General features: G+C 34.7%; 1 protein-coding gene across 2 annotated transcripts in view; it reads left to right on the top strand.

The window, feature by feature from the left end:
• LOC121375756 (filamin-C-like) overlaps positions 1-24,651 on the top strand; it is a 193,102-nt gene that overhangs the window by 51,822 nt on the left and 116,629 nt on the right. Inside the window, exons 12-16 of one of the 2 annotated variants that reach the window (XM_041503381.1) lie at positions 6,337-6,483; positions 16,181-16,264; positions 19,353-19,493; positions 20,198-20,365; positions 21,403-21,552. In XM_041503381.1, coding sequence (XP_041359315.1) covers positions 6,337-6,483; positions 16,181-16,264; positions 19,353-19,493; positions 20,198-20,365; positions 21,403-21,552 — 690 coding nt within the window. The remainder of the gene's footprint in view (positions 1-6,336; positions 6,484-16,180; positions 16,265-19,352; positions 19,494-20,197; positions 20,366-21,402; positions 21,553-24,651) is intronic. The other variant, XM_041503373.1, reaches the window with a different exon arrangement.

The raw sequence follows: 24,651 nt of genomic DNA, 5'->3' as shown, positions 1-24,651 counted from the left end.
GTCTTTTTTTATATATTTTATTTGCACCAGTGGATGTTGTATTACTGCATGCCTATTTTAATCTTTTCAACCAGGGTTAGATTGGTCGGTTGACATTGTTGATGAATCAAGTAAGGCTTTAGTTGTTAGTGAAAATGATCCAGCCCTTAGTTTAAACACCAAGGATGATCAGAGCATTCACTTCCACTCACTGATAGCTGTTCAGTACTCCGAACAGTCTGTGACCTCGTCCACCATTGTTAATTCACAAATCACAGCCACCGTTGTAAAATCGGCCGCATACAAGAGAGAAGAGAAATGTTTGAGTGCGATAATCGAGTCCACATCAGGGGAATTGGCTGCCTCTGGTGAGAGTGATGCTCTTGTCACTGAGACCTCGCTAGCAGTGCGTGAAAACCACCACCCAATTATTACTGAGCCCGATGAAGAGGACTCGGGTAAAAATACCGACCCAAGCATCACAGATCACGTAGCATCGGGGGGAGTTCAGAAAATCACACGAGAATAGCTAGCTCTGGCTTTTGTTAGGATACGCTGGATGTACAGGTGGATTTTTATACCCTGCACTCAACTTAGTTTATATAGCCAATATAGCCTCACTCGACTTAGGGAAAGATTACTGATACTCACACTCGACTTAGTTTATATAGCCAGTGAGATATGACTGATACTCCACACTCGACTTGGATTATATAGCCAGTGGGATATGACTGATACCCCACACTCGACTTAGTTTATATAGCCAGTGGGATATGACTGATACCCCACACTCGACTTGGTTTATATAGCCAGTGGGATATGACTGATACCCCACACTCGACTTAGTTTATATAGCCAGTGAGATATGACTGATACCCCACTCGACACCAATGATATATTACGATACTTCACTCGACTTAGTTTATATAGCCAGTGGGATATGACTGATACTCCACTCGACTTAGTTTATATAGCGACTGATACTCTCAGTTTAATTTATATAGCCAGTGGGATATGACTAATACCCCACACTCGACTTAGATTATATAGCCAGTGAGAAATGACTGATACCCCACACTCGACTTAGTTGGTGATATATGACTAATACCCAGTGACATGGTTATATACAGAGGGATGACTCGTACCTCACACATGTCTTGGTTTATATATCCAGTGAGATATGACTGATACCCCACACTTGACTTGGTTGATGTACAGTGAGATATGACTGATACCTTACACTTGATATGATTGATGTACAGTGAGATATGACTGATACCTCACATTTGACATGGTCGATGTATAGTGAGATATGACTGATACCCCATGATACTGATGATACTGATGATACTAAGGGCTAAGTCGTAGTTAAAATATAGACAGATCTTCTGTAGGCTTGCTTTCACAAAAGATATTTTACTAAAACACGTAGGATGTGCTCGTTTGGTTATTCCAGAAATGTGAATGATCAGAAAACTAATCAGATGTGGTGCTATGTTCAAAAATGTCCTTAAGGAGGCCCATCAAGGATTTCCACCCCAACTTACTGGCAGCAGACAGATTTATGCCATGTTGCTTTCAGAAACATTGGAGAACACTCCGTATATGTCTACGTATTATTATTTTTACTTTTCATTAACTAGTAACTGTCATTATATTTATATTAATATAGCAGGGTGGGCTGTAGGCCTGTAGAGCATTCACTTGAGGTTCAGTTAGTTATAAGATTGATCAAACTCACTAACACTTTTTCCCCAGTGCCTAGTCATGAGGTTGGTGGTAGTTGGAGATCAGTTACAAATGAAATTGTCCAAACGAGCACACCTTTAGTTACTTAAATACAGCTAGGGGTGTCACGATGCATCTACCTGACAATACAATATGTATCACGATTCATAGTCACTGATACAATATGTATCGCAATACCTGATTCACGATGTTTTCCCCATAGAATAAGAAACTGAAGCTTAGGTGAAATGATTTAATAAGAAGAAATATACCTGCATAGGTGTCGGAAGATGGCAGCAACTGGGGTGGGTGTGTGTGTGGGAAGGGGGCACTTATTAAATGCAAGTTCATACTGTGGCCCCCTGGCCCTCTCATTTCCGACACCTATGACCTGATAACAGTAAACACGGTTTTAGACATATTGATATAAGCCGGCACATATTCTCTGTCCACTGTCTTTGTTGTTGAAGAAATAACTTGTCAATAAGTACATACCAGTACAAACTGGTGTTGGTAAATGAATACAGAATTAATCTGGGAATAACTAAATGATCAAAATATGAATCGATACACAAGCGAGAGTATCGTGATGTATCGGTGTTCAGTATAGCGTGACACCCTTAAATACAGCACTCGCAGAATTTAAACTGTTTACTTTTCATTTCAGATTGTCCTTCAAACTATTTTCAAAATGGCTTTGTTTTTATTTGTAGCTCTACAATGTCAACTAATACAAGTGACTATAACATCAGTTAAAAGTTTACCCTCAACATTAATGTCAGAAGCAGTCTGTATTGTTTTCTCTAAACTAATACAAGTGACTATAACATCAGTTAAAAGATTACCCTCAACATTAATGTCAGAAGCAGTCTGTATTGTTTTCTGTAAACTAATACAAGTGACTATAACATCAGTTAAAAGTTTACCCTCAACATTAATGTCAGAAGCAGTCTGTATTGTTTTCTGTAAACTAATACAAGTGACTATAACATCAGTTAAAAGTTTACCCTCAACATTAATGTCAGAAGCAGTCTGTATTGTTTTCTGTAAACTAATACAAGTGACTGTAATATCAGTTAAAAGTTTACCCTCAACATTAATGTCAGAAGCAGTCTGTATTGTTTTCTGTAAACTAATACAAGTGACTATAACATCAGTTAAACGTTTACCCTCAACATTAATGTCAGAAGCAGTCTGTATTGTTTTCTGTAAACTAATACAAGTGACTATAATATCAGTTAAAAGTTTACCCTCAACATTAATGTCAGAAGCAGTCTGTATTGTTTTCTGTAAACTAATACAAGTGACTATAATATCAGTTAAAAGTTTACCCTCAACATTAATGTCAGAAGCAGTCTGTATTGTTTTCTGTAGTAGTCGGGAGCTTCCATAAAGAAAACTATTGTTATATTTGGAGGCAATTTTCTCTCTTTTTTTAGAACCATCCGGAACTCCCTGTTTATTGTTAATAAGTTCAGAACTAAAATGACGATTCAAACTTGTGTAATTTAGTCGTCATTGCTAGCTAGGCAAAGTGCAGTATACATACTGCTTTTTGTCTCTCCAGTTTTCATACATTTTAACATTATTTCCAATAAATAGACTGTTTTCGATGGGACAAAAATTATACTTTTATAAAAAAATGACCTTTTGGCATAAATGTTAGGAGTAAATTAAAAACAGAATTCCAAATGTAGAAGTGGAGTCTTGTTTGTCATTGTCATTTTAGTATTTGACAGACATTCAAATATTAAGCACTGTTCTACAAGGATCACTATTTTAAGCATGTACAATGTATACAATGTATAGAGCCATATATTTTATAATTGCATGTTTCATTTTGGAACCAAGACGGGTTTTAAAACAGTCTGCCATTTTAATGCCGTGAACTTAAGATTAGTAACCTACAAATAGCTCAAAGATTGTCTGATATTTTTTGTTTATGTTCATCTGGGTATGAAAAAAAAAAATCATCTGCAAACTGAATCGGCGAAGCAGTTGACACATGTTTATGGATGATGTTTTGTTTTTTTATACTCAGATGAATGTAAAAGAAATAACAGACAATCCTTATAATTAAATTTAAAACATACTTACTAATAATAAAAGTGCATATTTTATTTTGAAATATTTTTTGTTTCTTAACAATAAGGCTCATTAAGATAAACTACCAATATAAAGTGACGTCATCTGATATCACGTTCCTTGACGACATCATTTTTATGTTTGTTGAAAAATAAATAAACTTTAACTCAGCTGGACCAATGGGATGATGTTAAATTTTAATAAATGTAATGGAAATTAAATTATATATATAGATGAATGAATAGACCTACATTTTCTTTGTGATTTTGTGATGTATTTAGTTGAATGTAGACAATTTTCTGAGTGATTTTTGTGATGCATTTAGTTGAATGTAGGCAATTTTCTGAGTGATTTTGTGATGCATTTAGTTAAATATAGGCAATTTTCTGAGTGATTTTGTGATGCATTTAGTTGACTAGACAATTTTGTTTGTAATTTTGTCATGCCTTTATAGTTGAATGTAGGCAATTTTCTGAGTGATTTTGTGATGCATTTAGTTGAATGTAGGCAATTTTGTTTGTAATATTGCATGTAGATGAATAGTTTTTCTTAGTGATTTTGTCATACTCGTTTGTGTTGAAATCAGTTTTTGAGTGTGATACATCTATTATTAGATTAGTTTATTTTGCTTGTTTCACATCTAACCCTCTAAGAAGTTCATACCCAGTGTAGTATGTACGATTTATGTTAATTTGAGTTTTATATTTTGTGGACTCTTTAAACAGTTGCCTGCTTAAGACAGGTTAATTTCCACTATATAGATTATTTGAAAGAATATTAAGATGGCGTCTGCCTAAAGATAGGTGGATTTCTAATTTGTCTTTTGAAATGTATATGTATGTATCATGGGCGGATCCAAGGGGGGGGACCAGGGGGACGCGTCCCCCCCCAAAATTGTTCAAGTGCCCTCAAAATGTCCAAGTGCCCTTTTTGTTTGTAGAATTTTTTTTTTTTTAAGTAAACAATAATTATATTGTAGATAAATGAAATCAAGATGTTCGTGTACATGCGCAAGCTTGCAGATATGTGTCTGTGTTATTGAGTCTCAATGGGGCCCCATTGAGGTTCTAACGCGAGTGACGCCAATTTACTTCATTATTGCTAGTATATTATGACGTAGAACTGTAGGAATTCATATTAATTGTAAATATCAAAACTTGTAGTAAGGTGCCCTTTTGACGAGTCAATGTGCCCTTCTTTTTTGGTCCCCCCCTAAAAATATTTCCTGGATCCGCCCATGTGTATAATATAATTAAGTGTCAATTAATGTGAATCATTTAATACATTATTAGGCCTCAAATTTAGCAAATTACAGGGCAAGGCCATTTGACTTAGACTGATCGTGTTTGAGTATGATGACCAATCGGTAACATGCAAACTAATTTTCAGGGCATTGAGGCAAATGACTAGGACACTGCAGCAATTTGCCGCATGGCCGCCGCTAAATTCGAGCCCTGCTTTATGCTTTGTTTGAATTATTGAATGTCTTTATCTCGGTTTATATAAGTTTGAATCGTGAGTCATAGTTGTAAGACATATGTACTGTAGTTTAAGTGAAAAAATAATATAATCCTAACAAAACACAGATTTTGAAGATTGCTGTTTGTTTGTAAGTCAGATAATGGCAAAAACTCTACTGAGTCACTCTGTTGTCCAGATATTTGTTTATGACAAATTTTACTTGGCTTAACCAATGGTAGAGAGAAATGTTAAAAACCTTTATTAAATGAATGTAAATTGTAAATGAAAGAGATGTGTTGAAACTTGATTAAAACAACCTGAAATATTCAAGTTGTTATTATTTATTTTGTATTTATGCTGAAAATACTTAAAGAGAAAAAAATTAATCTTAATTCATGCTTTGACAACTTGACCCTAATGTTTATTAATTTGTATTTGTTTATTTTTATTTAATTTTTAAACTTATTATTTATTTTGTATTTATACTGAAAATATTATTTAAAATAATTTGTTTTGAACAATGTGACCCAAATGTTTATTAGTTTGCAATTGTTTATTTTTATTTTATTTTTAAACTGTTATTATTTATTTTGTATTTGTACTGAAAATATTATTTTAAAAATATTAACCTATTTCATGATTTGAACAACTAGACCCTAATGTTTATCAGTTTGTAATATAACTGGATATTTTATTTTAGATTTAAACTTATTATTTATTTTGTATTTGTATTGAAAATATTATTTTAAAAACTTTAACCTAATTTATGTTTTGAACAATGTGACCCTAATGTTTATCAATTTGTAAGAATGTTTTAAATTTAATTTTTAATTGTTATTATTTATTTTGTATTTGTACTGAAAATATAATTTTTAAAAAAATAACCTAGACCCTAATGTTTATCAGTTTGTAATAACTGTTTATTTTTATTTAATTTTTAAACTTATTATTTATTTTGTATTTGTACTGAAAATATTATTTTAAAAATATTAACCTAATTCATGATTTGAACAACTTGACCCTAATGTTATCAGTTTGTAATAACTGTTTATTTTTATTTAATTTTAAATTGTTTAATTGCAGGTTCACCGTACACTCTTGAAATCGTTGACTCGAGTTTGGTCACAGTCAGTGGTGATGGTCTAAGCTTGGTACCAGTCAATCGCACCGCCGTCTTCAACGTTCAGACTCGCGGTGCTGGAGCTGGCAACATCGGTGTGGAGATTACCTGTAAGTAAAACGTGGAAAACAGCCAGGAAAGTATAGCCTACACCATAACACCCTAACCTGTCGGTAGTAAACAAACGTAACAGCTTTTTCAACCAGTAGTCGTTTTTTTAAATCAATCATTGTCATAATTATGTTGAAACTTAATACTGTTTTTGTTGCACAGCATAATTGTAACAGCATTAACAATGCTAACCTACAAATTAGTACTTATTATTTATTTCACTTTTAATTATTAATTAAAAAATTAATTTTCATATATTAAATTTGAATTGGTTCTTAAGAATAAATGATATAAACAAAATAAAAAATATTTGTATTGTTTATTTTGTATTTCTGTTGTTGCTAACTTTTCGTATTTTATTTTCTGTTGTGTGCAGTTTTGTTATGCCTCTTTTCTGTTCATAGATTGTCTCCCTTTCTGCATTTTCACATAATGTTATATGTGGTATCCTCTGTAGTAATATACTGTTATGGTACACATCAGAATTAGCACACTTGTGTTGAAAGTTCAACTGAATAATATCTGTCAAAAAACTAAATATATTGTACACATTCTGATACCCAATACATGAATTATTAAAGTATTTTTTTGTTGTTTCTGGTCACCACGGTAACAAAAATGTTAGATGAAATTTGCTAAAATTTATCAAAAAATATTCTATCAAAATATATTCTATTTGTAAACTATATTCTCCAAAGTTTTTATATACAGTGAATCCTGTCTAAACTGGATCACGCCAGAGACCTAATATTTGTCTGATTTAGACACGATCCAGTTGTTATAAAAACTGTCTTTTTATTTTGCTATATGTTGAATGAAAGTTACAAGTATTAACTTGTGTGTGCCATTTAGTGTGTGCCATTTAGTGTGTGCCATTTAGTGTGTGCCATTTATCATGTCGTAGGTGACTGCACTGCATGCACTCTGTGATTATCGTATGTTGAGCATTCCATCTAAAGGACTCCTTTGGTTTCACTCGTTATTTAATAATAGCTCATGTATTACTTGAAAACTGGTGATTCCAGTCTACAGTAGAAGTTAATGGAATGCTAACATTATTTTCTTTTGCATGTATGTCTTGATGGGGTATGGGTGCCTTGTTCTTTGCTGCACTCTTTGGTCATACTTTTTTGTCTGTTAGATGTCATGTTGTATATTGGAATGTCTTACATTAAAAGGTTTAAAATATAATTTGGCTTCTCAAAAAAGCAAACTAAAGGTGAATAAAATGTGTAAAATATTTAATAAATATATCACTATAAAAAAAACTTTAACCCCAAACCCACTCACCCCCCCAAAAAAACAAAAACAGCCCCCAAACAAACGACAACAACCCCAAAACCCCCCACAAATTAATGAAGAATGTTTTGTAATCTGGTGTATAGAATGTACTATTCAAAATGGCCGGTGGCATGCATGTAGAATTTTAAAATTACAAACTTTATTTGAATTATTTCTATTTTATAAACCAACTATAAGTCCTAGGTCAGTAAAACGTGGTTTATAGTTTATTACATGCAGTTCACCAAAATATTTTATTTTGTAGATGAGACATTGAATTGTGTGGAATTGTTAAGGAAAACAGGCTTCATAAATGCAGTGCCACACGTCTGCATTAGTCTTGAAATATGTATGAACTACATATAGGTTTTCATTTTTAAAAATTTATTTATTATTTTATGGTGTGTTAAGAAGACCTACCTCTGGTTGTATGAGCAGGTTTTTAAAAATGTATTTATTATTTTATGGTGTGTTAAGAAGACCTACCTCTGGTTGTATGAGCAGGTTTTTAAAAAATATTTTTAATTTATTAATTATTTTTGGTGTGTTCTGAAGTCCTCCCACTGATTGTATGAACTAGTTTTTTGAAAATATTATTAATTTATTAATTATTTATGGTGTGTTCTGAAAGCCTCCACCTGGTTGTATGAACTATTTGTTAAAATATTATTAATTTATTAATTATTTATGGTGTGTTCTGTCGGCTTACCTCTGGTTGTTTGTATCATATTGGTTGATTTATTATTGCTGGATGACAAGCATGTATAACAATACCCATAGTTACTGATGGGAGATTTAATCAGAACAAGCATGAGTGTATAGTGTGCTATCAACCTGTATTCTATGTGTGCATGTTTCATATATTTATATATGCATGCATATATTATTAACTTTGAAACGGAACAACTATTGGTATTTGATACTATTGGTTTGACTTATTGCAGACACTTGTGTTATACAGAGCACAAATTAAGCTGTTGCCAGCTTTCTATATTCAACTTGTATCTGTTTTTTTCTCCATTCTCTTGGGTACCTATTCACATTTCTTTGGAAATATGTTTAGTTCAGCTGTTATTTTGAAAGCATTAAAACTATTACCAAGAACAAGATTCTAAAAATTATTTCTTCTCGGGTAGCTCAGGCTCAGTCTGTATAGACTTTTGCTGAGATGTCAACCCTTTATGCTTACTACCGGTTGACTGATTTTGGTTTCTATTGTTAAATGAATGTACAGGACTCTGAGAAATTAAAATTTGTATCAAATTTGTACCAGATCTATCTGGTAACCCATTTAATTTCATTTGGTACCAAAAAAAACCATTTGATAACTTATTTACTTTTGTGCCAAAAAAATATGGTAACCAATTTCATTTTATTTTTGTGCAAAAATATCTGATAACCCATTCACAGAGTTTTCTAATGCAGCCTCTCAGGTACTTGTGACAGAGCTGTAATCAGTGCAGTTCAGGTGTCTGTCTCACCTGTAACGAGAGTTGAAAAGGTGAGATGAGTCAAGTTAAATAAGACGGTTCTTTCCTTTGTGATCCTATTAAATTTCATTTTGTGGTAGCTGTTACTTTCTTGACGGTGATAGTCGTTTGTGATCATTTAAAGTTCTGGTAGTTTCATTTTGTACAAAAAAAAGTCTAAAATTGTTAACCTGTGTGGTGATAACGATTACTACCATGTCGTCTTAATTTTAATGTGTGAATGAAAAATGAAGCTGTTACTTTCTTGACGGTGATAGTCGTTTGTGATCATTTAAAGTTCAGGTGTCTGTCTCACCTGTAATGAGAGTCGTCAAGGTGAGATGAAGCTGTTACTTTCTTGACGGTGATAGTCGTTTGTGATCATTTAAAGTTCAGGTGTCTGTCTCACCTGTAATGAGAGTCGTCAAGGTGAAATGAAGCTGTTACTTTCTTGACGGTGATAGTCGTTTGTGATCATTTAAAGTTCAGGTGTCTGTCTCACCTGTAATGAGAGTCGTCAAGGTGAGATGAAGCTGTTACTTTCTTGACGGTGATAGTCGTTTGTGATAATTTAAAGTTCAAGTGTCTGTCTCACCTGTAACGAGGTCGTCAAGGTGAGATGAAGCTGTTACTTTCTTGACGGTGATAGTCGTTTGTGATCATTTAAAGTTCAGGTGTCTGTCTCACCTGTAATGAGGTCGTCAAGGTGAGATGAAGCTGTTACTTTCTTGACGGTGATAGTCGTTTGTGATCATTTAAAGTTTAAGTGTCTGTCTCACCTGTAACGAGGTCGTCAAGGTGAGATGAAGCTGTTACTTTCTTGACGGTGATAGTCGTTTGTGATAATTTAAAGTTCAGGTGTCTGTCTCACCTGTAATGAGGTCGTCAAGGTGAGATGAAGCTGTTACTTTCTTGACGGTGATAGTCGTTTGTGATCATTTAAAGTTCAGGTGTCTGTCTCACCTGTAATGAGAGTCGTCAAGGTGAAATGAAGCTGTTACTTTCTTGACGGTGATAGTCGTTTGTGATAATTTAAAGTTCAAGTGTCTGTCTCACCTGTAATGAGAGTCGTCAAGGTGAGATACAGCTGTTACTTTCTTGACGGTGATAGTCGTTTGTGATAATTTAAAGTTCAGGTGTCTGTCTCACCTGTAATGAGAGTCGTCAAGGTGAGTGCTGTTACTTTCTTGACGGTGATAGTCGTTTGTGATCATTTAAAGTTGGAGGTGTAACGGGTCTCACCTTGTTCTCTAGTGGTCGTCAAGGTGACATGGAGCTGTTACTTTTTGAACTTTGATAGTAGATTTTGTGATAAGCTACAGTGTCTTGTCTAGACCCAGTAACGAGACACACCAAGGTAGACAGAGCTATTACTTTCTTGACGGTGATAGACCAAATTGTCACAACACACCAAATTCAGGTGTCACAACTCACCAAATAGACCCAGTAGTCGCAAGGTGAAATAGACAGACTATCACAACACACCAAATAGACAAATGTATGAATACACAAATAACCAAGTATCTGTCTCACCTGTAAATAGTCCAAGTATCACAATACACCAAATAGACCAAGTATCACAATACACCAAATAGACCAAGTATCACAATACACCAAATAGACAAATGTATCACAACACACCAAATAGACCAAGTATCACAATACACCAAATAGACAAATGTATCACAACACACCAAATAGACAAATGTATCACAACACACCAAATAGCCATAGTGTACAGTGAGCTGAGATGTTATTCAGCAACATTAATACTTATTTCATCAGAACCTGCAAAAGCTGGTAAATAGTTTATGCAGACTTGGACTCGTATACGGGAACTTGATGTGACATGTAAAAGTGTGCTTCTTTTTCTATTATTTACTCACTAGAATCCATCCATTTGCTCACTCTTCCAGCCCCAGACCACCAACCTCCAATTACCCTACCTTTTTTTCTTCTGATTCTTCTCCCATATTTGACTTTTTCATACCGACACCCCCCCCCCCCCCTTCCTTTCCCATTTCCTTGATTACCTCCAATGCTTCCATAACTAATACAAATGACCTGGATGCCAAATCATGTACAGGTAGTGAGCCCCCCCCCCCCCCCCCCCCCCCATTTCCCATTTCCTTGATTAGCCCTAATGCTTCCATAACTAGAAGAACAGGATGCAAAATTGTGTACTGGTAGTGAGTTGCCTGTGATAATAACGACTTGATTCGCTGTTTGGATCCTGTAAAGTAACGCACGGTGGTACACATGTATTTCAAACCTTTTCATGGGTTGGATTTAGCTCGGTCAGTTATGTACTAATAGTAAGTTGCCAGTGATAATAACGACTTGATTCGCTGTTTGGATCCTGTAAAGTAACGCATGGTGGTACACATGTATTTCAAACCTTTTCATGGCTGGGATTTAGCTCGGTCAGTTGTGTACCGGTAGTGAGTTGCCTGTGATAATAACGACTTGATTCGCTGTTTGGATCCTGTAAAGTAACGCATGGTGGTACACATGTATTTCAAACCTTTTCATGGCTGGGATTTAGCTCGGTCAGTTGTGTACTGGTAGTGAGTTGCCTGTGATAATAACGACTTGATTTGCTGTTTGGATCCTGTAAAGTAACGCATGGTGGTACACATGTATTTCAAACCTTTTCATGGCTGGGATTTAGCTCGGTCAGTTGTGTACTAATAGTAAGTTGCCAGTGATAATAACGACTTGATTCGCTGTTTGGATCCTGTAAAGTAACGCATGGTGGTACACATGTATTTCAAACCTTTTCATGGCTGGGATTTAGCTTGATCAGTTGTGTACTGGTAGTGAGTTGCCTGTGATAATAACGACTTGATTCGCTGTTTGGATCCTGTAAAGTAACGCATGGTGGTACACATGTATTTCAAACCTTTTCAGGGGTTGGATTTAGCTCGGTCAGTTGTGCTTGCGTCACAGGATTGAACCACCTCGGTGGATCCATTCAACTGATTGGGTTTTTATCTCATTCCAACCAGTACACCTCAACTGGTCAAAGGCCATCGCATGTGCTTTCCTGTCTGTAGGGAAAGTGAATATAAAAAGATCCCTTGCTACATTAGGAAAAATGTAGCGGGTTTTCTCTGATGACTACGAGCCAGAATTACCAAATGTTTAACATTCAATAGCTGATGATTAATTAATGTGCTCTAGTGGTGTTGTTAAATAAAACAAACTTTTAACTTTTTCAAAACTTTTCACTTTTAAAAAAAAAAAAGATTGATGTTACATGGAAGACTGATCTTACCGGGCTTCTCTCTTCTGTGAATGTTGAGACTTAAACGCTGTATTTCTGATTGAACTAATCGCAGATGTCTGTATGCTTGGCTATGTCCATTGAGTAGGACTAATCAATGAGATGCATAAGATAACTGAGTAAATATACTTTGTACTTGTGAAACTGCCTGGAGGTGTCACTTTTATTTATATATCAAAGCCATTAAATTGTACATAAAGGTATGAGATAAAAATAAAATAAAAAACCTTTTTTGGTCAAAATCGTGTTGGCTAGGATAATTAAAAACATTTATATATTAGTATTTCTAACAGTGTTTTATTTCCTCATGTAAATATTTATTAAAAGACCAATTTGTGTATTACATTAAAATTATATCTTTGCCACTATTTTAATAAAAAATGCACTGAATATAACTGCAAGCATATTTATTTATTTATTTTATTTAATATTTATGTATTTATTATTTTTATTTATGTATTTATTTATTTATTTATTGTTGAGTTCATTGAGATGTTTCCATTCATCATTACGAACCCATTAGGTGAAGGTCCATTCCAACCAGAGCCTCATGACTGAGATATCAAAGGCTGTGGTATGTTCTGTTCTGTCCATGGTTATAACATATCCTTTGATGCTGCTTGAAAGGAGATGCTTATGTGATGTCAGTGGGTTTCCTCTCTTGTTCTCAATACAAGACTCCAAACTGTTCAGACACCTAGATGTGGTTTTCAGTGTTCAAAGTGGTTCAGTTTTGTTGGATCTTGGACAAATCACATAGCTTGGTACATCTTGGAATGATTTAAACTCGTCTATGATGCATCTGGGCTGTACATTCTTTCTTGTTATATGTTAACTGACGGGATTTGGAAAATCTGTGCGAGTAAATCATACTTGAGATGTTTTTCAGGCCACTGAATGATGCAGTACACCACTGTGAAATTAATGTATTAAGCAGACATACATGTAATTAAATATATATATATTGGAAAGTTTTAGTACCGAAATTGGGATTTTCAGTGCCATTTTGTTTTGGGAAGAGGCCTATTTTCGGACCCATAGAATGCCCTGTAACTATTTTGTGATTAATGCAAATGCCATAATTGGTTGGGGTTTTTTTTCAAAAAAACTTTTAACAAATAAAAGGGCATTACCTCTGACACTGGAAAAGCTGGCCATGTGTGCCAAGAGTTTGTCTGGGGCAGCGATGCAGAACACGACCCTTGACTTGTGAAGATGTCTTTAATTGGACAGCTTAACATAATGGTATTTAAAACAAAAAGAAGAAGTTAAACAGTATGTTTTATTTAATGACATCACTACAGCACATAGATTTATTAATCATCAGCTACTGGATGTCATGAAGAAAACCTGCTACCATCTACCGTGGGAGGGCTTCCAGAGATTTTTATAAAATCCAGGACCCACGATTAAAAATCCACTTGCCCAACTTTACTTTAAGTTAAAACAATTTTACTAATTAATAGTAATAATGGGATATGTCACCTAAAGAGGGAGATATAGCGTAAAAACACTAGTTAATAGTAATAATGGGATATGTCACCTAAAGAGGGAGATAGAGCGTAAAAACACTAGTTAATAGTAATAATGGGATATGTCACCTAAAGAGGGAGATAGAGCGTAAAAACACTAGTTAATAGTAATAATGGGATATGTCACCTAAAGAGGGAGATAGTAAAGTAAAGTAAAGTTTTTTTTTTATTTAACGACGCCGCTAGAGCACATTGATATTTTTATCTTATCATCGGCTATTGGACGTCAAACATATGGTCATTCTGACACTTTTTTTTTTTTTAGAGGAAACCCGCTGTTGCCACATAGGCTACTCTTTTACGACAGGCAGCAAGGGATCTTTTATTTGTGCTTCCCACAGGCAGGATAGCACAAACCATGGCCTTTGTTGAACCAGTTATGGATCACTGGTCGGTGCAAGTGGTTTACACCTACCCATTAAGCCTTGCGAAGCACTCACTCAGGGTTTGGAGTCGGTATCTGGATTAAAAATCCCATGCCTCGACTGGGATCCGAACCCAGTACCTACCAGCCTGTAGACCGATGGCCTGCCACGACGCCACCAAGGCCGGTAAAGAGGGAGATAGAGCGTAAAAACACTAGTTAATAGTAATAATGGGATATGTCACCTAAAGAGGGAGATAAAGCGTAAAAACATTAGTTAATAGTAATAATGGGATATGTCACCTAAAGAGGGAGATAGAGCATAAAAACACTAGTTAATAGTAATAATGGGATATGTCACCTAAAGAGGGAGATAAAGCGTAAAAACATTAGTTAATAGTAATAATGGGATATGTCACCTAAAGAGGGAGATAGTAGTTATTTACTAGCCCGACATTGAATATCACTAGCCATGGGAGTGGGGCTACCATAATCTAGAAGCCCTGTCTGGCATGTCAGTAGTAGTTATTTACTAGCCCGACATTGAATATCACTAGCCATGGGAGTGGGGCTACCATAATCTAGAAGCCCTGTCTGGCATGTCAGTAGTAGTTATTTACTAGCCTGACATTGAATATCACTAGCCATGGGAGTGGGGCTACCATAATCTAGAAGCCCTGTCTGGCATGGCAATAGTAGTTATTTACTAGCCTGACATTGAATATCACTAGCCTGGAATGGGAAACTCTATTAACGTGCCCCTATCCACGAGGGTTCAGGCACGCGCACTACGGATTTAGTCTCTGACTTCGCCAGTGACCAACTCCGGAGCAGGGTATCACTAGCCATGGGATAAGCCCTGCCATGGCCTTTTATGGATGTATCTGTGTAATAGCCATAGAGACATTATGTAGTTAAAATATGTTCCTTATTTCAGAAGAATTGAAACAGCAGTTTTTATACTTGTGTATTTGAATACGGTAGTTCATGTATTTAATATATAACTTACTTCTTTTAACAAATCTTATCATTATACAATGATATCTTTTTACAATGAATATCAATTGTGGAATGTTATGCATGTTTAATTCTTTTTATATATGTTTTTATTTTTAAATTATATGTGTGACTATAATAAAAATATAAAACTTTTAACCACGAGCTGGACAATAACTTCTTACCCTGCTATTAAAAGCAATTTCCATCTCGCACGCGGCGAATAACACCATCGCTCTCTAATGTACGTCTCCGATGCTCACCGATGATTTTTGCTTTATCGTGCTCTTTTACTTTTGACCTGGCTGGCATGTGGATTTTTTCCTTACCTTATTTCTACCGACCCTCTAATCATGTAACCAACCCACACTGACCGGGGTAAGTTCTAACAGACTTAAAACGTCTGCCTTTTTCTAATTATTTGTTTAATTTTTATTTAAAAAAAATGTTTTTGGTTGTAGATTATTTTGGTGACAGATTGTGAAATTAATTTTTAACACTTTTTCACTTTTAATGGTTTGGTTGATGTTTTAATTACATTAATTTAAAAAAAATTGTATCACTCTTATCACTTTCATTATGATTTAATTTCACAATTTTTTATTTTAAAATTTAAATATAGTTGTAGACTAATTGTAAACAATTAAGTTGTAATTTTTTTAATTGTTATACAAAATGTATGTAGCTGTGAATATGCCCCAATTTTCAATGTGGAAATTATCCTCCGAAAGGGAGATAATCACACTAACTCTATAAATAATTTTGCAGCGCCATCTGGTCAAGTGATTTCTACTCACATGGAACAAGAAGAAGAAGACAACTACAGCATAAAATACACACCCCATGAAGCAGGTTAGTCTACAATTAAGGATTGTCTGTTATCTCTTTAAAATACACACCACATGAAGCAGGTTAGTAACTACAATTAAGGATTGTCTGTTATCTCTTTAAAATACACACCACATGAAGCAGGTTAGTAACTACAATTAAGGATTGTCTGTTATCTCTTTAAAATACACACCACATGAAGCAGGTTAGTAACTACAATTAAGGATTGTCTGTTATCTCTTTAAAATACACACCACATGAAGCAGGTTAGTAACTACAATTAAGGATTGTCTGTTATCTCTTTAAAATACACACCACATGAAGCAGGTTAGTAACTACAATTAAGGATTGTCTGTTATCTCTTTAAAATACACACCACATGAAGCAGGTTAGTAACTACAATTAAGGATTGTCTGTTATCTCTTTAAAATACACACCACATGAAGCAGGTTAGTAACTACAATTAAGGATTGTCTGTTATCTCTTTAAAATACACACCACATGAAGCAGGTTAGTAACTACAATTAAGGATTGTCTGTTATTTCTTTAAAATACACACCACATGAAGCAGGTTAGTAACTACAATTAAGGATTGTCTGTTATCTCTTTAAAATACACACCACATGAAGCAGGTTAGTAACTACAATTAAGGATTGTCTGTTATCTCTTTAAAATACACACCACATGAAGCAGGTTAGTAACTACAATTAAGGATTGTCTGTTATCTCTTTAAAATACACACCACATGAAGCAGGTTAGTAACTACAATTAAGGATTGTCTGTTATCTCTTTAAAATACACACCACATGAAGCAGGTTAGTAACTACAATTAAGGATTGTCTGTTATTTCTTTAAAATACACACCACATGAAGCAGGTTAGTAACTACAATTAAGGATTGTCTGTTATCTCTTTAAAATACACACCACATGAAGCAGGTTAGTAACTACAATTAAGGATTGTCTGTTATCTCTTTAAAATACACACCACATGAAGCAGGTTAGTAACTACAATTAAGGATTGTCTGTTATCTCTTTAAAATACACACCACATGAAGCAGGTTAGTAACTACAATTAAGGATTGTCTGTTATCTCTTTAAAATACACACCACATGAAGCAGGTTAGTTAGTACTACAATTAAGGATTGTCTGTTATCTCTTTAAAATACACACCACATGAAGCAGGTTAGTAACTACAATTAAGGATTGTCTGTTATCTCTTTAAAATACACACCACATGAAGCAGGTTAGTAACTACAATTAAGGATTGTCTGTTATCTCTTTAAAATACACACCACATGAAGCAGGTTAGTAACTACAATTAAGGATTGTCTGTTATCTCTTTAAAATACACACCACATGAAGCAGGTTAGTAACTACAATTAAGGATTGTCTGTTATCTCTTTAAAATACACACCACATGAAGCAGGTTAGTAACTACAATTAAGGATTGTCTGTTATCTCTTTAAAATACACACCACATGAAGCAGGTTAGTAACTACAATTAAGGATTGTCTGTTATCTCTTTAAAATACACACCACATGTTAGTAACTACAATTAAGGATTGTCTGTTATCTCTTTAAAATACACCACATGAAGCAGGTTAAACAGGTTAGTAACTACAATTAAGGATTAGTCTGTTAAGGATTGTCTGTTATCTCTTTAAAATACACACCACATGAAGCAGGTTAGTAACTACAATTAAGGATTGTCTGTTATCTCTTTAAAATACACACCACATGAAGCAGGTTAGTAACTACAATTAAGGATTGTCTGTTATCTCTTTAAAATACACACCACATGAAGCAGGTTAGTAACTACAATTAAGGATTGTCTGTTTCTTTAAAATTTAAAATTAGCCATCAGTCTACAGGCTGGTAGGTACTGGGTTTGGATCCCACACGAGGCATGGGATTTTTAAATCCAGATACCGACTCCGAACCCTGAGTGAGTGCTAACTACAAGGGATTGTCAATTGTAGGTGTAAAATACACTTGCACCGACCAGTGATCCATAACTGGTTCAACAATAGGCCATGGTTTAGTGCTATCCTGCCTGTGTCTGTTGTTTCAAATAAAAGATCCCACATGAAGCCTGGTCATAAAAATTAGGATAGCCTGTGTGGCAACAGCAGGTTTCCTCTCCAAATCTGTGTGGTCCTTAACTTACATGTCCTCTGACACCATATAACCATATTTTTTTTTGCACTGTGTGCCTTAATTTACCTCATGAATTTTTATATTGATGTGGTTCATCACTTTTTGCATTTACAATAGTTTGACATCCAATAAATTAACCAATGTATTTTTCGTATGCTTGGGGTGTTGTTAAATATTCAAACATTCATTCATTTACTAAGATCTCTTTCTGCTATTTTGTTTTCATTGTTTTTCATTGAGGTGTAAATAACTCTTCAATTGGAGTGTAATGACTGTAACATGACCTACATGAATGATACTGAATTTTAATCAATTTTAATTTTACCCCTGTGACATTTGTCCTTTTTTCACAGTCCTTTACACTGTGTTTTAATTTACCTCATGAATTTTTATATTGATGTGGTTCATCACTTTTTGCATTTACAATAGTTTGACATCCAATAAATTAACCAATGTATTTTTTATGCTGTGGTGTCATTAAATAATCAAACATTCATTCATTTGCTAAGATCTCCATCTGCCATTTTGCTTTTTTGCTCTTCAAGAGGGGCGGAAGCCTCCGGAGTATGTGATATAGTTAATCTGACGTCATGACAGTTGCATTAAACGTTATCACATGTCATGACGTTGTTAGATTATGTCATATCCATCCACCTTTCGAAGAGAATTCCAGAAAAATGCAAACAATTACAGCCAGCATAAAATTGCATGTGTTTTGTCCTATGGGACAAAGTCAATTTAGGTGACATGATTATAATCTAGCATGTGAGATCTGTGTCATTGTAAAGGTTTTCTCACGATTGTGTTTGAACAAAGTATGGGGATTGACAATCTAACGGTAATTAAAGGTAGGAGAGTAATTCATCTTGGTTGTTAACAATGTGGTTCAGACTTTAAACAGCAACTAATAAGACAAAATGATTAACCATTCATTCCTGTTCTCTGTTTTGTAGGAGACTACAAGATTAACCTGTCTTTCTTTGGGGAACCACTCAATGGCAGTCCATTCACAGTGAAGGCGTATATTCCCGGAAAAGTGGTCATTTCAGAAATGCCTTCATACTCATTTCTAGGAAATGCTGTGTCTTTTCAAAGTAAGTTTTTTCTTAAGTTTGTTATAAAGCAATCATTTCTTTTTTAAGTTTTTCTTTTTACTGTAATACATTTCACCAATTTAGTAGTGATACATTTGATTTAATATGTTTTAAAATTAAATTGATATTAAACCTAATTAAAATAAAATGATTGTAAAATAAACAGTCTATTAAGTTATGTTCAGTTAAAATGATTTAATTCAATTTAATTCAGTTCAGTTCAGTTCAGTTCAGTTCACCAGAGGCTCACATAATACAATTTGTATTCCTAATATGATATTGATGATACTGAAACACTCTCTGGTGATAACCTCTATGTATTATGACATAGTACTTTTCCCTTTGATGTCACATGTGTGGTAATTATGATACAACTTTGGCACGACACCATTGGATGATGGAATTAAAGTTGCATATACAGTTTACACTTTTTAATCCTAATACAGTAGAATCTCGTTGGGTTGAACTCTGAAGGGTCGACCACACCGCAACGCTCGAACCAAAAACGAAGTCATGAGTTATACTTACATGATTTTGACTGAATGTTTGGGTCGAACTACTCGATGGGTTGAACACTTTTCGAGCAGTGACGGGGTTCGAGCCAATGGGATTCAACTCTATTAGATACCGATGATACTGAAACACACTCTGGTAATAACCTCTATGTATTATAAAATATGTGTTTTGTTTTATGTTTTCTTCAGTTGATGTGTCGCGAGCTGGTTCAGGGAATATAGAGATACAGGTGAATGAAGGCAGAGTTTCATGCAGTGTTGTCAACAATGGTAATAACAACTTTACTGCGTCTTATGTGCCAGAAGTGGCAGAAACCCATGTTGTGGCCTTGACATTCAATGACCAGCCAGTTGAAGGTGGGTGCAATATTTTCATTTCAAATTATTTTGGGGACGGGATTTAGCTGAGTGATTGGCTGAGTGATTTACCTGAGTGATTGGCTGAGTGATTAGCTGTGTCGGCCGAGTACTGGCTTGAGGTGCTTGCATCGCAGTATGGAATCTTGTAATTAATTCGTACAATAAAATTCTATATTGTAAGCAACATTGTATAATAACCTTATAGTATATCATATCGCTCCAGCCAGTGCACCACGACTGGTATATCAAAAGCCGTGGTATATGTTATCCTGTCTGTGGGATGGTGCATATAAAAGATCCTTTGCTGCTAATCGAAAAGAGTGGCCCATGAAGTGGTGACAGCGGGTTTCCTCCCTCGATATCTGTGGTTCTTAACCATATATCTGACGCCATATAATAGTAAATAAAATGTGTTGAGTGTGTCGTTAAATAAAACATTTCCTTCCTTCCATTCTCTGATTGGGCTTTTCCCATCCCAACCAGTGCCTCACCATTGATGTTTCAAAGACCATGGTATATGTTGTCCTGTATGTGGGAAGTGCATATAAAAGATTCCTTGCTGTTAAAGGAAAAATGTAACAGGTTTCCTCAAAGACATAGATGTTAGACAGGGGCGTGATTTAGCTCAGTTGGTTGAGTGCTCGCCTGATGTGCTTGTGTCGCAGCTCGGTGGATACATTCAAATGATCTCGTTCCAACCAGTGCACCACAACTTATCAAAGGCCATGGTATGTGCTTTTCTGTCTGTGGGAAAGTGCATATAAAAGATCCCTTGCTGTTAATGGAAACATGTAGCAGGTTTCCTCTGACTGTGTCAGAATTACCAAATGTTTGACATCCAATAGCCGATGATTAATTAATCAATGTGCTTTAATGGTGTGGTTAAACAAAAAAACCCTTCTTTTTTTTTGCTTAATAGTGTTCTTAATTAAAACAAACTTTAACTTGACTGTCAAAACACACCCAATAGCCAAGTGAATGCATTGTTATGTGCTGGGGTGTTTATAAATACTGATTGATTAACACTGTTTCAGGGAGTCCGTGGCGCGTCGATGTGCTAAGTCTTGAAGACGTGTGTGTCATGGATGACGGCGGTGTTTGTTTCGTCCAGGTGAACAAAGTGGCCGAGTTCACGATCAGTACAAACAGAGTGCCATCGTCACATTTTCATATCGCAGTCACAGGTAACTGAAATCACTTCTTGAAAGAGAGATGAGAATAAAACTCTGTACAAACCGAGTCCAATCGTCACATTTTCATATCGCAGTCACAGGTAACTGAAATCACTTCTTGAAAGAGAGATGAGAATAAAACTCCGTACAAACCGAGTCCAATCATCACATTTTCATATTACAGTCACAGGTAACTGAAATCACTTCTTGAGTGAAAGAGATGAAAATAAAACTCAGTACAAACCGAGTCCAATCATCACATTTTCATATCGCAGTCACATGTAACTGAAATCACTTCTTGAGAGAGAGATGAAAATAAAAGAGATGAAATTTGTAAATAAAACACTCGGTACAGAGTCCTATCGTCCCATTTTAATTTAGACAAAGATAAAAACAAAACTGAAGTTTGTAAATAAAAGATTCAATACAGACCATGCCATTGTCACATTTTAAGAGAGAGAGAGAGAGAATATGTATAAAAAACAAAACTGAAGTTTGTAAATAAAACATTCAATATAGACCACGCCATTGTCCTGTTTTGAGTGAGAGAGTGAGAGAGAGAGTGAGAGAGAGAAAAAGAGAAAAACTGAAGTTTGTAAATAAAACGTGAAATAAAAATACTATTTTCTTTTTTTATCATAAAATGCTCTTAGGCTGCGATTAGTTTTATCCGTTTTATTTTATCCAAACATTTTACCCATTGTTCATTTTGTGTAAACAATGGTTTATAACCAATCATAACAACACATCATCACATGTTGGAAGTTATAGGGAGGGGTCAGTGCCCCCATCTCTGAAGATAATGCATTCAAATTAATATACAACTAGACCACCCATCACCCAATTACTGTCATTTTCTGACTACTTTGATCTTTCTAGAATAAAATTCACAATGTCTCACCTTGAGATCTTTCTGAACTCGCTGTCCACTCCAGGCAAACTACGTCCTAGACTGATATGTACAGATGTATGTAACTGTGCTGAAACAGGGATAAACAGGCCTGTTAACACCAATTAATTCTGTTGGCAGAACTGTTGTGACTGTGATTCGTGAGTGCATGTCATCACAGCTGTACTTATTCTAATGAGCTCTGTCTGGTGCTAGTTTTGATTTAGTAAACTAGTCTGGGAATGGCAGTCCTCTTTGTGGCAGTGCAAGAGGGATGAAATCTCCACTAAAAGATCTCATCATGAGTGGCTGTCCTCCTATAGACGAGGCAGTAGATATGGATTCATGGAATCAACCACTATTTTGCCAAATGCCCATTCGACTGTATTGTACAGAGATACGGTCTTGGTTGCGTATTACGGTTTTGTTATTCAGATTCAGTACAGAATGAATTAATGATTTTAACGACACCCCAGCACGAAAAATACCGGCTATAGGGTGTCAAATATGGTGTGCAAATAAATAAAGTGATGATCAACATGAAAATAAAAATTCAATGAATTAAACAAAAAAGTGTAAAGAACTGTGTAAAAACACAAATATTGTAAAATAACGTTTGCTGAATTTTACTCAAAAAACTTAAATTTTGTGCTGTATTGGCCATTCTCATAGATACCTGTTACACCCTGCATAACAGTGATATTTACAGCACACGCAGGGGATTATATACAGTCGAATTTGATAGAATATGAACCGTGTGTGTAGAAGTGGGTTAAATAAAAGTTTTTTAATAAATAAATTAGTAACTGCTTTGTGTGTGACATTACAGTTTGTGAATAATAGATACATTATCACACTTGGATAAATGCCACATAAAATTTATTGAACTTATTTGGGAATTGTTTTATACCCTAAATTCTTGCTTGTTCCATCAAAATTGTACAACAGTTGAGTCTGTATTTATGGGTTGATGGGAATAAATTATCCGTTATAGACAGGTTCTTGGTATACAAGATGTCATGTTTTATACCGTAGTTGTCAAAAGTGTCACATTAGAAGACTTGACTTGAAGTATCGATTGTTAAACAGAATATCTGGTTACCAAGGCAATGTGTTTGAATGGTGTATTAGTGTCACATATCATTTAAGGAAAATGATTTTCAGCTTGCATTGATTTTTCTCATGGTGAACACTGTCAAACGTCACTGTAGTAACCAGAAATATGGTTACCAAGACAATGTGTGAATGGTGTATAGTGTCACATATGTCACTGTATTAAACAGATCTGGTTACCAAAGCAATGTGTTAGAATGGTGTATAGTGTCACATGTCACTATATTAAACAGATCTGGTTACTTAAGCAATGTGTACGAATGGTGTATAGTGTCACATGTCACTATATTAAAGAAATCTGATTATCAAGGCAATGTGTACAAATGGTGAAGATGGTCACATGTCACTATATTAACCAGATATCTGGTTATCAAGGCAATGTGTACAAATGGTGCAGATGGTCACGTGACACTATATTAACCAGATATCTGGTTACCAAGGCAATGTGTGAATGATGTATAGTGTCACATTGTTTTACAACTTGTCACATTATGTCACTAAGTTCACAAATGAAGCTGGTCTGGTTATTAAGACAATATATTTAATTAATAAAATATTTTTTTCCAAATTGTTTTGCTGTGTATTTTGTATTGGTGTATCTGCATTGTATGGCAATTTTTTTTTTATTAATATTTATTTTCATTTCTTTGACCTGTATAATGCAATTGTTCACTGGCATGAGAATTGGTATGCTGTAATTGTATTATATTTGACCTGTATAATGCAATTGTTCACTGGCATGAGAATTGGTATGCTGTAATTGTATTATATTTGTTTGTAGGGATACAATTTACATTGTAATGTAGGTGTGAAGTTGAATTCTGGAGATAAAATCGTGGTTAGTTTCATAAAAATAATCTGAATATGATCCAGATTAGCATGATTACTGTGTACTGACATGTAACACAGTTTCATACCTACACACAACTGACTCTGAAAGCATGTCAGTAATAATAAAGAATTACATGTTAAAGTCTGTATTAAATACATGTTAAAGCCCTTGATAATAAATGATTACATTTTAAAGTCCTTAATAATAAAGAATTACATGTTGAAGTCCTTAATAATAAAGAATTACATGTTGGAGTCCTTAATAATAAAGAATTACA

This window comes from Gigantopelta aegis, chromosome 1 (genome assembly GCF_016097555.1).
Source record: "Gigantopelta aegis isolate Gae_Host chromosome 1, Gae_host_genome, whole genome shotgun sequence".
Lineage (NCBI taxonomy): Eukaryota > Metazoa > Mollusca > Gastropoda > Neomphalida > Peltospiridae > Gigantopelta > Gigantopelta aegis.
This window is presented reverse-complemented; position numbering and strand designations above follow the sequence as displayed.